The sequence below is a fragment of the Aquarana catesbeiana genome, linkage group LG03 (genome assembly GCF_042186555.1).
Source record: "Aquarana catesbeiana isolate 2022-GZ linkage group LG03, ASM4218655v1, whole genome shotgun sequence".
Lineage (NCBI taxonomy): Eukaryota > Metazoa > Chordata > Amphibia > Anura > Ranidae > Aquarana > Aquarana catesbeiana.
In genome coordinates this window covers 572,369,102-572,383,250 of record NC_133326.1, presented here as the reverse complement: position 1 = coordinate 572,383,250, position 14,149 = coordinate 572,369,102, and the positions used below count along the sequence as shown (strand labels likewise).

General features: G+C 43.6%; 1 protein-coding gene across 2 annotated transcripts in view; it reads right to left on the bottom strand.

The window, feature by feature from the left end:
• WNT7B (Wnt family member 7B) overlaps positions 1-14,149 on the bottom strand; it is a 212,701-nt gene that overhangs the window by 14,440 nt on the left and 184,112 nt on the right. For both annotated transcript variants that reach the window (XM_073621909.1, XM_073621908.1), the window contains exon 3: positions 3,668-3,939. In XM_073621909.1, the coding sequence (XP_073478010.1) occupies positions 3,668-3,939 (272 nt within the window). The remainder of the gene's footprint in view (positions 1-3,667; positions 3,940-14,149) is intronic.

The window sequence follows — 14,149 nt, the reverse complement described above, 5'->3', positions numbered from 1 at the left end:
ACATGAGGCCATACGGTGTCGTAGAGTTTAGTTATCTGGAAAGGTACTTGCATTACGAGACAATCTTTTGGGAGGTAAAATGATTTCTATATGTATGTTTTAATGATTTCTTGAGAAGTGTGACCAAATCTGCCCCTAAAGAGAGACCCTACCACCAACCTAAAAAAAGTGCAGGTAAATGCACAGAAAAATTAGGTATTTTAAATGCTCTGTATTTTTATTATTCCAAATGATTTTTTATTCACTTGCATGTGCCTTTGAATTTGCTAGAAAATTTGACTAGTTAATTTCCTAGCAGAGCCATCACCCACTTTACATATCATAGCCCTCGCCTCTGTGCTGGCCCAGCTTCTCTGCTTTTCTCCTCACCTCCCTACATAACCATTTATTTAGCAATAAGGGTAGGACAAAAGGAAAATACATTGGAGTGTCACTTGAGTGATAGCTGGGGCATCAGATCCAAGATGTCTCAGGGCTTCTACGGGGCTTCTTATTTTACAGGTAAATAACATGCATAAATTAGGTTAAATGCACATATAATCTTATGAGAAGTTTTATAGTGTAATAAAAGATCTGGTGACAGGGCCTCTTTAAGGTTTTATGAGTGGGAGCCAAGCGGAGTCAGCGAAAGCTAACTTTCATCAGACCACAGCCTAATGGCCCCCTACGACCTGGCAGAGATGCCTGTGTATTACTGTTTGTAATGATGGAAATATTAAGCAGAAACAAGCTGCTTAAACCATATACAGGATTCCGAGCCATTCGCTACAGCCAACTCATATAAAACATATCAAATATTTTTTTTTTGGTTTTCTTTCCCTTCATGAGGAAACCTTGCTACCATAATTTCACCAATAAAGAGAAATGATTGGGCTGCATTTCCTGCCTGTCTAGGATCGTACATAGACATAGGAGAAAAGCGGTCACTTAATTACAAAACTGTCGCAGCCAAAACTGGCAATCAGGCATTTAGCTATGCGCATAAGGCTAATTACTTACAGGGAGACAGAGAAAGCATTTGCCCAATTGCTAGACAATTGTGCATTGACTGGTTCAGATTAGGGATGAGCTCCCAGTTCGGTCTGAACTTGTTCAGACAATTGTCGAAATGCTGGATTTTGCAGCCCATTCTACAGGAGCGGAGCATCATATATGGAAGAGTCCAAAAGATGCTGTAGAAATTTCTTTATTGTCATGAGCCAGACAAATTTGCAATGATGATCAGTTGACGCGTTTCGCACGAAAAGAATCGTGCGTGTTCTTTCCGCGTGAAACGCGTCAACTGATCATAATTGCAGTTTTGTCTGGCTCATGACAATAAAGACATTTCTACAGCATCTTTTGAAATCAAGTGTGCGATCAATCTTTTCTTCTCTTCTTGATATTGCCTACGGTGATGAGCCGGGATTAGCACCTGGGATCGGGTGTGTCCATTTTTTGCCTGAAGCGGTGTGTGCACCCTTGTTTTGGAGCATCATATATAGTAGTGGTCTTTTCTTTTGCTACTATATATAACCATTTCCTTCTTCTACTGTCATGGCAGTTAAGGAAGCGGTGGGTACTGGCACCCGCTGCGTTCTTAGCAACCAAGGGTGTTATCCAGCCCCATTAATTTACTGCCCAGGATTCCCTGGCCGTGTAAACAGAGCAGCCTGCATAGTCAACCCCTTTCACACGATAAGCCCGCTCGGATCCGCCTGTCTGTTTTTCAGGCGGATCCGAGCGGGCCACCCATTGACAGGCGGATGTCAGCGGAGATGTGTCCGCTGACAACCGCCTGCCATCAGATCCACTAAAAACAATACGTTCAGCCATCCGTCTGATGAAAATAGACAAGGTGTCCGTTTTTGTCCGATCTCCCCATAGAAATCAGCAGGGCTCTGACAGGTCCCTCCCTGCTCAGTGAACAGAGATGGACTTGTCATCCGCCGGCTCAGCAGAGATCAACGGAGTGATCTCCCGCTGAACTGGTGGACTCCGCTGAGCGGATCCGCCCCATGTGAAAGGGGCCTAAGGGTCTGGAGTGGAGCGGGGCGGTGACATCATGATCTCCACCTCATCCAATCAGAGAAGACTTTGCATTCATCCAAAAACAGCAAAGCATTTTCTAAATGGCACCTGTGCCAAGCGGTTGACCTCCTGTGTTCAGAATGCAGCAGTGCAGACACTCAGCTCAAGACCCGGAAGTAAGTGGAGATCACTGAAGTAGCTTTGTCTATTTCAGTGATTTCCAGCCTCTAGGAGCATCAGCCAGGTATGGTTTATGCATAGTTCAAACTGGACCAATGTAACTATGTAAAAAATATCCAGACCTGGTTTCTATATTTAAAACATTATTTATACTAGAAGAGGGAAGGTCAGTACTCTATGGGTGGGCTTATATGGTAAGGGAAAAACAGGGACTAACTCATCAACATGCTACTGCACTGCTCCTATACTGACTAATCAATAGCTTGGGGAAAGCAAGTGACTAAGCTGTATCACTTAGCTACAGAACAAAAAAGTATGGTCACTGACCAGACCCTCTTGTCTGGCAGGGAAGCTTGATCTCAAAAGTGACCAACATGAAAAAGCCTTTGGCAGGTAAACAGTTCACATATATGCATATCATGCATGTAAATGGTTGTTTGACGACAGTTAAAGCAGAGTTCCACACAAAAATGGAACTTCCGCTTTTTGGAATCCCCCCCTCCGGTGTCACATTTGGCATCTTTCAGGGGGGAGGGCAGAGCAAATACCGATTCGAATACGGGTATTTTGCTCCCACTTCCGGGCATAGATACCCGCGCTACCCGTGGGTATCCACGCCACTTTCCGCCCCCCCCCTGTCTTCTTGGAGACACACGGGTCCCAGGAGACAGCAGGGACCAGTGGGAACGCGCAGTGCGAGTCGTGCATGCACAGTAGGGATTTCCTTACCGAAGATGGCGGCAGCAGCACCCAAGACCCGAGGGACAGATCGGCTTCGGGTGCCAACATCGCGGGCGCCCTGGACAGGTAAGTGTCCATATTTTAAAAGTCAGCAGCTGCAGTATTAGTAGCTGCTGACTTAAAAAAACAAATCGGCGGAACTCCGCTTTAAGCTTTAAAGAGCTATTTTCAATTTTCAACTTTTAGAGGATCACTAAGCTTGATCTTTCCTTTGCAAGTTTTAGAAAATGAGCCCACTTTTTATTTGTAAGATTGCTCTGATGTGTTTTTAATGGTGTCCATAATTAGGTAATTTTGCTGCCCCATGATAGGCTAATTGCAAACTACCAATTTAATCTCAAGGTCAAAAACTCCTGTAAAGCCCCACACCAGGAATTAAAAAAAAAATGACCCTTGCAGTGTGCCCACCTGTACTGTGACCCTTGCAGCGGGCCCACTCTTCTATAAGATGCCCCGGAACAGCAGTTGTACAATGATGTAATCAATTATAGTGCAAGGCCAATAGCCCAGGAGGAGAGCGGAGCTCCAGGGCCTGCTGGAGTAAGGTAAGCATTACATCTTATTCCACCTCCCCTAGTAACAGTGAACATTTAACCCTTGAAGTGTGTGTGTATGTGGGGGGGCTTTGGGTAATTTCTGGAGTTGGACTTTAAGAATGAATAGCTGAATGCCAAGGTGACTTTGTTGATTTCCACACTGCTAGAAAGGTCACATCATGCCTAGATCACTGAATTACCTTTCTTCCGGCTTCATTGTTGTGTAAGTTCATGAGCCGCCGGGCATTCTTCCTTATTTCCCGAGCGTCCACAAACTTCCTTGAGAAATCGATGCCATATCTGATGTCAGCCGAGCATCCTCCCCACTTCCAGCCCTCTTCCTGGTTGTAGTAGCCCTGCTTTTCCCGGTCACAGCCGCAGTTACTGAAGTTTCCCTGGCTGCAGGCAGAAGTCACTGCATGTGCCACCCCGGCGGCGGTGATTGCGTAGGTGAAAGCAGCTTCCCTGCTACCTGTAGAGAAAGACAGAATAATTACAATGTGTTCTGACCAAGATATCCTTCATCCAAAAAAAAGGCATTATTGTTTAAAGGGTCAGCCTACACTGGTATTTCAGTTTTTGAAGGGTCCTGGGGAGTTACACCACCTGACAGTCACTTATATCCCTGGGGGACTCTATTGGTGAGATCTCTGCACAGAGTTCCCAGTCTGCACACCTGCTGTGCCCATTATAAGTGGCCCCACCATTCCTGCTGGATTTTTATTCCTATTTTTTTTTGTATTGTGGAGAATGTAACAGGAAGAGCTGGAACACACAAAGGTGGGCAGGAACAGAGCCAAGAAGGAAGATCTAGTTTTGGAGTATTCAAGACGTAAAGAAATCCAGGGGCTAATTCCACCTGTTAATGAAATATCAATGTCTGGCAGAGGAGGAGGCCTGATCTTTAAAGTGGTTGTAAACCCTTTTCAAAAATCCCTAAAAAAAACAAAACCTGCAAGACAAAGGTATAATAAGCTAGTATGCATAGCATACTATGTGGAAAAAAGAAAAGAAGTATTTCCTGCATAGCATACTAGCTCATTATGAATTACTTACCTGAGATCGAAGCCCCCGCAGTGGTCCTCGTTCAGCGCTCCGGCGGCCGACATCTCCCCGGCAGGTTACTTCCGGGTATCGCGGCTCCAGTGTTGTGATTGGCCAGAGCCGCGATGGCGTGCGCGTGGGAGCCGCCGGTAATGACACAGTACAACTGAAGCAACAGCATGTATGTGCCATTGCTTCAGTTTGCTTAAGTGCGCATGTGCCGATGACGTCGGCACATGCAAATACAGGGATATCTCCTAAACAAGTGCAGGTTTAGGAGATATCCAGTGTAGCTACAGGTAAGCCTAATTATAGGCTTGCCTGTAATATAAAGTGGTTGTAAAGGGTTTACAACCACTTTAACTGCTGCACTTTCTCTTACAGATCTTCTCCCACCCACAACCTGTGATTGGACAGGGAAATGAGAAGCAGCATACTGATGATCTTTCTCTTTCACTCTGCTCTCTCCTCCCTTTAACATGTTCCTTGCACTGCAGAATACCCATTTGGCTTGTTGTGATGCTTCTTTCTGACCCAACATGAGCTCTGCTGTACAGTGACGGCAAAATGTTGATACCAAGTCAAATTAAGGTTTGAATTGAAGTGTAAGTTTACCTTTTCTGAAAAAATGAAAGGGTAAACTAACAGCATACACCCTCCTAAACCCCCCCCCCCCATCCCTGCTGTACTAACCTCCATGGATGATAGGCTGTCAGTGCCCACACAGCTGGTTTAGTGGTCTAGGGGTAGTGAAATCCCCAATCTTTTCCCCTAGTTTTCTGCAGGGCTTCCAGGATGGATATGCTCTGTGCCCGACACTGACCAATAACAATCGCTGTGATCCATCCTGGAAGCACTGCAAAAAGGAGAGGGGAATGCTACACCAGCTGTGTGCGCACTGACAGCAGGGACCAGAGTGGGTGGGGGAAAGGGGGGGTGTTAGTTAATGTTTTTATTTTTTCTGAAAAATACATTTATTGATATATTATGGAATATAGAGCTGCATCAATCTGTCTCTTTTTTTCTGCTTGGACTTCAGCTTTAATGATTCTCTAAAATGACATTGGGGTTATGATTTATAGTCAGTGCAAAAAGTGAACTGTTAAAAATGTAATTAACTTAGTTCCACAAGATATTTACCTTTAAAAGCCTACCTTTTGTAGACATCCAGAAACCCTGAGACTGCTGCTGGGTGCCACCATCTTGGATGTGATGTTATCAGCCCCAGCAGACTCAGAGCTGTCACTTAAGTGACACTGTATAATTTTCCCCTTCACTTCTACTCCAGCAGCTACAAAAAAGGTTATGCGGGGAAATGAGGCTGAAGGAGCTGGGCCAGCACCGAGAGCAGTCAAGCACACCCAGAGAAGGAGACGGCTATGAGTTACAAGGTGGTAGGAGGCTGCACTAGGGAATTGACTCTTCTAGAGTAGTCAAATTCAGAGGCACATTGCAGTTAGGAAACTGAGCCTCTGTGTATAAACGTAAAAATGTTTTCTTTGAAGTCTTGGATGTTACATGAATAATCTCGCCTACTGAGATCTATTGTTGGCATGAACGAATCATTGTATAAGCAGGATAGAAAGCACATTGCAAGCTAATAAAATATTGTTTTTGGAAAGTAAAAAAACACTACAAAAAACCTTTATAAATACTTGATTTTCTGTGCTTTTACCTGCAAATTTTAGTTGGTGACAGGGACTCTTTAAAACATAGCTTTATATCCTGCCTATAGAATCACTCGTTCATGCCAACAATAGATCTCAGTATTCGAGATTATCCATGTAACATCCAAGGCTTCAAAGAAAACATTTAGACATTTATACACAGAGGCTCAGTTTCCTAATCATTTCACAGTGCCAGCCAAAGTCTGACAGCAAGCCTGCTGGTGCCAGGAATCCTGGGTAAAGTCCATGGCTGATGGCATGCATTTTTTCAGCGTTTCTAGTGCATTAATTTCCACGATTCCTCCTTACCACTCTTCATTAGATGTTAAATATAAAAAGATGACTTTGGTATTGCAGAAATGTTAAACACGCCCTGGCAGACTTCAAGCATTCTCTCCAAACCCCATTCAGGATTCAGTACCACATGGATTCTGGCTGTAGTAGACTCTAGGAATAAAAGTCAGTAAGGGCTGCTACAAAAACATAAGCAATATGCAAAGTATTGTCATCTTCCTGGATATTTAACAAAATACAAAACAATAAGAGCCCATTAAAAGATAAACTTGAAAAAAAGGATTTGCTGCAATACTAACCATTAATCTAAAGCAGACATCCACAGTGCCTTTGTTACTGCCTTAGCCTTCCTTACTCAATGGCAGCCAACATCAGTCCACCCACTTTTTCTGAGCCCAGGCTGTCATAGTCCTGCCACTAGCCTGTGATTGGACACTAAAGGAGAAGCAGCAGGGTATTATTCTCTCCTTTAAAGAAAAAGTTTTACTATGCATTTTTTGCTCCTTGTTTCCCCCCTAACTGTTTCCTGACCACACATCTTTTGCTTGTCTTGGGAACCAGACACTTTTCCAAGACAAGTGTTGGCACTAGGTATGCAAAAAATATATCAGTTCCCCTGTTCAACCCTCTCTGTCTTTTTATTGGATATGAGGGGACAGGTACCCCTGCTGCACTGAAGCCTTGGTTACTAGAAAACAGGCGGCCTTTTCCTCACACTAACGTTGCTTGCTAGGACACAGAGAGCCACCTGCACCATAGCAACCAATGATGCTGTGTGGTCTGGCCACCTGGGTCCTAGCAACCAAGGACGTTGAGTGGCAGAAGGTACCTGAATCCTAGCAACCAAGGATGCTGAGCCTGCATCCTAACAACAAATACAAAGACAGGAGAGGAGGGGTGGAGCAGGGGAACTCTAGCTGACATGCCCCCTCCCTCAGACACACTCACTGAACGCGGGTAGTGGCGATTAAGTTCTGCCTCTGCAATTAAGCTCACTGTTACTAATGTTCACAAATTGAGCTTCTATTAGAGTGCAGAGATGCAGGAAAGCAGGGAATACATATGAATTTTCTTCACAATTTTTCATGTTTTGTTACCTCACAACCTGGAATTAACATGGATTGTTTGAGGATTTGCATCATTTAATTTACAGAACATGCCCACAACTTTGAAGATTATCCCTGTATTTAGCACCATCCATCTTTCCCTCAACTCTGACCAGTTTCCCAGTCCCGACTGCTGAAAAACATCCCCACAGCATGATGCTGCCACCACTATGTTTCACTGTGGGAATTGAGTTCTTTGGGTGATGTGATGTGTTGGGTTTGCGCCAGACATGGCATTTTCTTTGATGGCCAAAAAGTTCAATTTTAGTCTCATCAGACCAGAGCACCTTCCTCCATACATTTTGGGAGTCTCCCATATGCCTTTTCCCAAACTCAAAATTGTTTTTTGCTGAAAGTAATGACTTTCTTCTGGCCACTCTGCCATAAAGCCCAACTCTATGGAGCGTACGGCTTATTGTCGTCCTATTTACAGATACTCCTGTCTCTGCTGTGGAACTCTGTAGCTCCTCCAGGGTTACAGGATCTCTGTGCTGCCTCTCTGATTAATGCCCTCCTTGCCCGGTCCGTAAGTTTTGTTGTGCGGCCTTCTCTTGGCAGGTTTGCTGTTGTGCCATGTTCTGTCCATTTGGTTATGATAGATTTGATGGTGCTCCTAGGGATCATCAAAGACTTTGATATTTTTTTATAACGTAACCCTGACTTGTACTTCTCAACAACATTGTCCCTTACTTGTTTGGAGAGTTTCTTGCTCTTCGTGGCAGTGTTTGGTTAGTGGTGCCTCTTGCTTAGGTGTTGCAGCCTCTGAGGCCTTTCAAAAAGGTGTGTATATGTACTGACAGATCATGTGACACTTATGCCCCGTACACACGATAGGATTTTCCGATGGAAAATGTGTGATAGGACCTTGTTGTCGGAAATTCCGACCGTGTGTAGGCTCCATCACACATTTTCCATAGGAATTTCTGACACACAAAGTTTGAGGGCTTGCTATAAAATTTTCCGTTGTCGGAAATTCCGATCGTGTGTACACAAATCCGACGCACAAAGTGCCATGCATGCTCAGAATAAATTAAGAGACAAAAGCTCTTGGCTACTGCCCCGTTTATAGTCCAGACGTACGTATTTTACATCACCGCGTTCAGAACGATCGGATTTTCCGACAACATTTGTGTGACCGTGTGTATGCAAGACAAGTTTGAGCCAACATCCGTCGGAAAAAATCCATGTATTTTGTTGTTGGAATGTCCGATCAATGTCCGACCGTGTGTACAGGGCATTAGATTACACACAGGTTGACATCACTTCACTAATTATGTGACTTCTGATGACTATTGTGTTCTGATCCATCACATATAATTCAGATTAAAAAAAACATTGAACTAAAGGCTGTAATGTAACAAAATAGGTAAAAAGGGGGTTGAATACTTTTGCAAGGCACTGTATCTGGACATTAATGTATGAACCTGCATTTCATTTTTTTTTCTTATGAAAGTTCTCTTTAAAAATGCTGCTCCTTACAAGCACAAGAACTGAACTCGCTCATTGTGCTGCTCCTCCAACTCCCATTCACCTCTGCTGTACAGGGACTTGCAATAGGCTGAAATCAAATCACAATTCACACTGCTTTTGCATTAAAAAAACATATACTGTAATGAACACAGAGTTGAATTAATTTGGTGTCTATTTTTATTTCTCAAGTTCAACTTTAAGGATTTCCTAGACAGACCTAAGATTTTAGAAATAAATTTCAATCAATAATTTAATCTCCAGCAACAAATACTGTCAGAAGAGTGGGCTGTTCAGGACAGCGTGGTGACTAGCAACGTGGCAGCATTATAAGATGCTGTTTTTCCAAAAAGATATGCAGTGGGTAAAGACCAAGCACTGTAAGAGATTTTAGTTAAATGTTTTATTGGTTAAATAATAGACAGGAACATAGCCAACCCATTTTGGAGGTTTGAGGCAGCTCCTTTTATAATGCTGTAAGACTGGTGGATTTGGACTAAAAACTGGCACCTTGGCTATTCGGGACCTGGTTTTGGAGGGCCTTCAGTGCTCTGGTCCCTGGTTGCATGACACAAATTTTGCTGAGATGAGGGTGAAAGAACTGGACTAGTTTAGACACAACTCTTAGCTCAGCACCTCACCTGAACATGCTTTTGCATCGGCACCTAAGCCGTAGTTTCTGCTGGTATCTGCACTTCTTCAAATGAATACCTGTGGGATTCAACGGAACAGCAAATATAAGCCAGGTCTGATTGCCCTTCTGTACCTACCTCAAGTCCTATGTTCTGATATTTAGTGGAAGGGCTTCACAGTAATATTAAGGGTCAACATCATCATTGTTGCTGGGCTGATGTTCCAATATGTTTAGGTATTTACTATTTGCTCAATAAAGTAGAACTATGTCCCCCCATTACAAATGTGCTACAGTACATCTACATATAAGTACATCTACACTTCCAGTTTTCTCTTAGTGTCCCTGCAAAGTCCTTATGCATTTATGCTACTTCCTGTGATGGTGTGACAGGAATGCTGCACTACTCCTGCATTCTGAGCAGAATTGTGACTTTCATGTAGGCTGTATCTGCTTGCAGTACCATGGGATGAGAATATGTAACTGGGGGTGTGGCTATCAGCATGGTCACTGCTGATTCAAAAGCCTGTAGCTTGTCAATTAGCACCTGGCCACACCAAGTTCTGTCCACTGCTTTTTGGGTTAGAAGCTTACTGGATTTCCAGCAGATCAACAATGTGCATTTATTAATTTTCCCTGCAGGAGCCTTGAAAGCAGTGCACCTGCAATCAGTATAACATGGGTGCAATGGGGGCTCCTGCAGACACGTCTTCTGCCTTCCAGCCCCTACTTCTGTAGGGGACTTTCTGTTTGAAAGTGGGAGGACATGTCCGGACATGACATGTCAGCCTGCAGCCTATTGAAACTACAGGTCTATCTGCTGAGGTGACAAACGGTACTTGTAGTTTATTTATTCCCAGGAATCTGTGAATGAATGACGTAGCTGTGTGGGTGGAGCCCCGCACAGCTGTGCTGTTTTTTAAAAGTGGCAGAGGGTGCAGGGAGCAGAATCCCCACCCACTGTCATAGGGAGGGGGATTGGGGGGGACAGGCGACAGGAGCTGGAACATGTTACATGTTCCACCCTAAATATGGGTGGAACATGTAACCTGGTCCAAAAGTGAACTTATCCTTTAATACATAGTTTGAATATATTGCAAAGAAATGTACATTTATGGGCCATTTAGGATGCAAACATTTAAACACATTTTCTATACTTCCCTCTGATTGCAGCATAAAGCTGTGGTTATTGAAATGATAGAAATGAATGTCTAATAGAATTTAAATGAGAATGAAGTGAAGAGAGGATTAGGTGTGAAGAGATCAGGTGGGGATTCAGCTAATCTCTGGATCACACAAGTTGGCCTCGTTATGCAGAGAAGACTATGACCGCCATTAGCATTGGAAAGGTATTTTGTCTTTTCAATCACTCGTGACATTTCAACAGCTTGTAAAAGCTACCAAGTCCGTCCATATATCATATGCCAAGCTCTTAGCTCCAAACCATTAAGGCCCAGCAACCACTAAGACCTTTCCTTGCACGCTCTAGACAGCGTATCAGTGGAGAGGGCCTTCAGGGTGTAGCAGGCCCACAATCATGATGTCATACCACTGAAGGCCATGAGATAATTAAGATAGCAAGCACCAGTGCTTCTGAGAAGAGTTCTTTGAAAGCCACAAATGAGGTGTTGATGGGAGACAACATCCATCACGTCAGGGCTGAATCTAGAGCCCTGAAATATCCAAGTGCCATAAAATCTGTCATGCAGAAACAGCGATTAACTCTTCAGTTTCTAGGGGAAAGCACAGCTTTCTTCAAAGAGAAAGTATTAACATTCCATCACTTCCATTACAGACCCAAAAAAACAAGGGATGTGATCTGTACAAATCATTCTTGTAGGCCCAACCAACCAGTTCTGCATCCAGATTCTCCTGCCAATTTATCCCTTTAAAGCGACCCTATCACTCACTTAAAAATAAATAGTTTTTCACTATAAGAGAAGAAGTATTATACTTATGCCACGTACACACGAGCTGAATGTCCGATAGAGAAAGTCCGATGGAGTCTTTTCATTGTATAATCCGATCGTGTGTAGCCCTTATCGGACCTTCTTTTTCGAAACTTCTGATGGACCTAGAAATAAAACATGTTCTAAATCTTTCCGATGGAACCCATTCCTATCGGCAAAACCGCTTGTCTGCGTGCCTTCTGTATGCTGTTCCGACGGACCAAAAGCGAAGCATGCTCTGAAGCAAGTACGAGATGGAAGCTATTGGCTACTGGCTATTGAACGTCCTTTTTCTAGTCCTGTCGTACGTGTTGTACGTCACCGCGTTCTGGACGGTTGGACTTTGGTGTGACCGTGTGTAGGCAAGACCGCTTGAATGGAATTCCGTCGGAGTTCTGTCGGAGAAACCTTCGGAGTTTAGTCCGACAGAAAAACCGGTCGTGTGTACATGGTATTACAGTATCTCACAAAAGTGAGTACACCCCTTACATTTTTGTAAATATTTTATTATATCTTTTCATGCGACAACACTGAAGAAATTACACTTTGCTACAATGTAAAGTAGTGAGTGTACAGCTTGTATAACAGTGTAAATTTGTTGTTCCCTCAAAATAACTCAACACACAGCCATTAATGTCTAAACCGCTGACAACAAAAGTGAGCACACCCCTAAGTGAAAATGTCCAAATTGGGTCCAAAGTGTCAATATTTTTTGTTGCCACCATTATTTTCCAGCACTGCCTTAACCCCTCTTGGGCATGGAGTTCACCAGAGCTTCATAGGTTGCCACTGGAGTCCTCTTCCACTCCTCCATGACAACATCACGGAGCTGGTAGATGTTAGAGACCTTGTGCTCCTTCACCTTCCATTTAAAGATGCCCCACAGATACTCAATAGGGTTTAGGTCTGGAGACAGTCCATCACCTTTACCCTCAGCTTCTTTAGCAAGGCATTGGTCGTCTTGAAGGTGTGTTTGGGGTCATTACCATATTGGAATAATGCCCTGCAGCCCAGTCTCCGAAGGGAGGAGATCATGCTCTGCTTCAGTATGTCACAGTACATGTTGGCATTCAAGGTTCCCTTAATGAACTGTATTCTCCAGTGCTGGCAGCACTCATACAGCCCCAGACCATGACACTCCCACCACCATGCTTGACTGTAGGCAAGACACACTTGTCTTTGTACTCCTCACCTGGTTGCCGCCACACACGCTTGACACCATCTGAACCAAATAAGTTTATCTTGGTCTCATCAGACCACAGGACATGGTTTCAGTAATCCATGTCCTTAGTCTGCTTGTCTTCAGCAAACAGTTTGCAGGCTTTCTTGTGCATCATCTTTAGAAGAGGCTTCCTTCTGGGGCGACAGCCATGCGCACCAATTTGATTCAGTATGCGGGGAATGGTCTGAGCACTGACAGGCTGACCCCCCACTCCTTCAACCTCTCCAGCAATGCTGGCAGCACTCATACGTCTATTTCTCAAAGGCAACCTCTGGATATGACGCTGAGCACATGCACTCAACTTCTTTGGTCGACCATGGCCAGGTCTGTTCTGGCCATGGTCGACCAAAGAAGTTGAGTGCATGTGCTCAGTTTCAGGGCCTTGGCAATCTTCTTATAGCCTAGGCCATCTTTATGTAGAGCAACAATTCTTTTTTTCAGATGCTCAGTGAGCTCTTTGTCATGAGGTGCCATGTTGAACTTCCATTGACCAGTACGAGTAAAAGTTATAATAAACATCTTTTTGCTCATTTGAACATCTCCAACAGAATTCTGCCCTTCACATTTCTGAATTCTATAAATACCTACAAATCCGTAATTTCTTCTCTAATATATTAACTCAGGCTCCCGATAGGGCTGTAACACCATTTGAGAACCTTTGTGGGGAGGCCTCTAGATATAAGGCAACTATCTCAACCTTATATCAATAACTTAACCACTTCCCAACCATCATTGGCACAGCTGCACGAGCCATCGTAGCTATACATTAGCTCTTTAAGACGCTGTAGCAGGCACAGCATGTCCCCGGAGCCGATGCTCGTGCCCAGCACCCGCTAAGTACACATTCCCCCCACAGTTAGAAATACACATAGGGAACACAGTTAACCCCTTAAACGCCCCCTAGTGTTAACCCCTCCCCTGCCAGTGACATTTATACAGTAATCAATGGCTATTTTTAGCTCTGATCGCTGTATAAATGTCACTGGTCCCAAAAAAGTGTCAAAAGTGTCCGATGTGTCTGTCACAATGTTGCAGCCCCGATAAAAAACGCCTATCACCACCATTACTAGTTAAAAAAATAATAATAATAAAAATGCCATAAGTCTATCTCCTATTTTATAGACGCTATAAATTTTGAGCAAACCAATCATTATACGCTTATTGCAATTTTTTTTACCAAAAATATGTAGAAGAATACATATCGGCCTAAACTGATGAAGAAATTTGTTTTTTTATTTTTTTTTTTTGGATTTTTATTATAGCAAAAAGTACAAAATATTGTGTTTTTTTCAAAATTGTCGC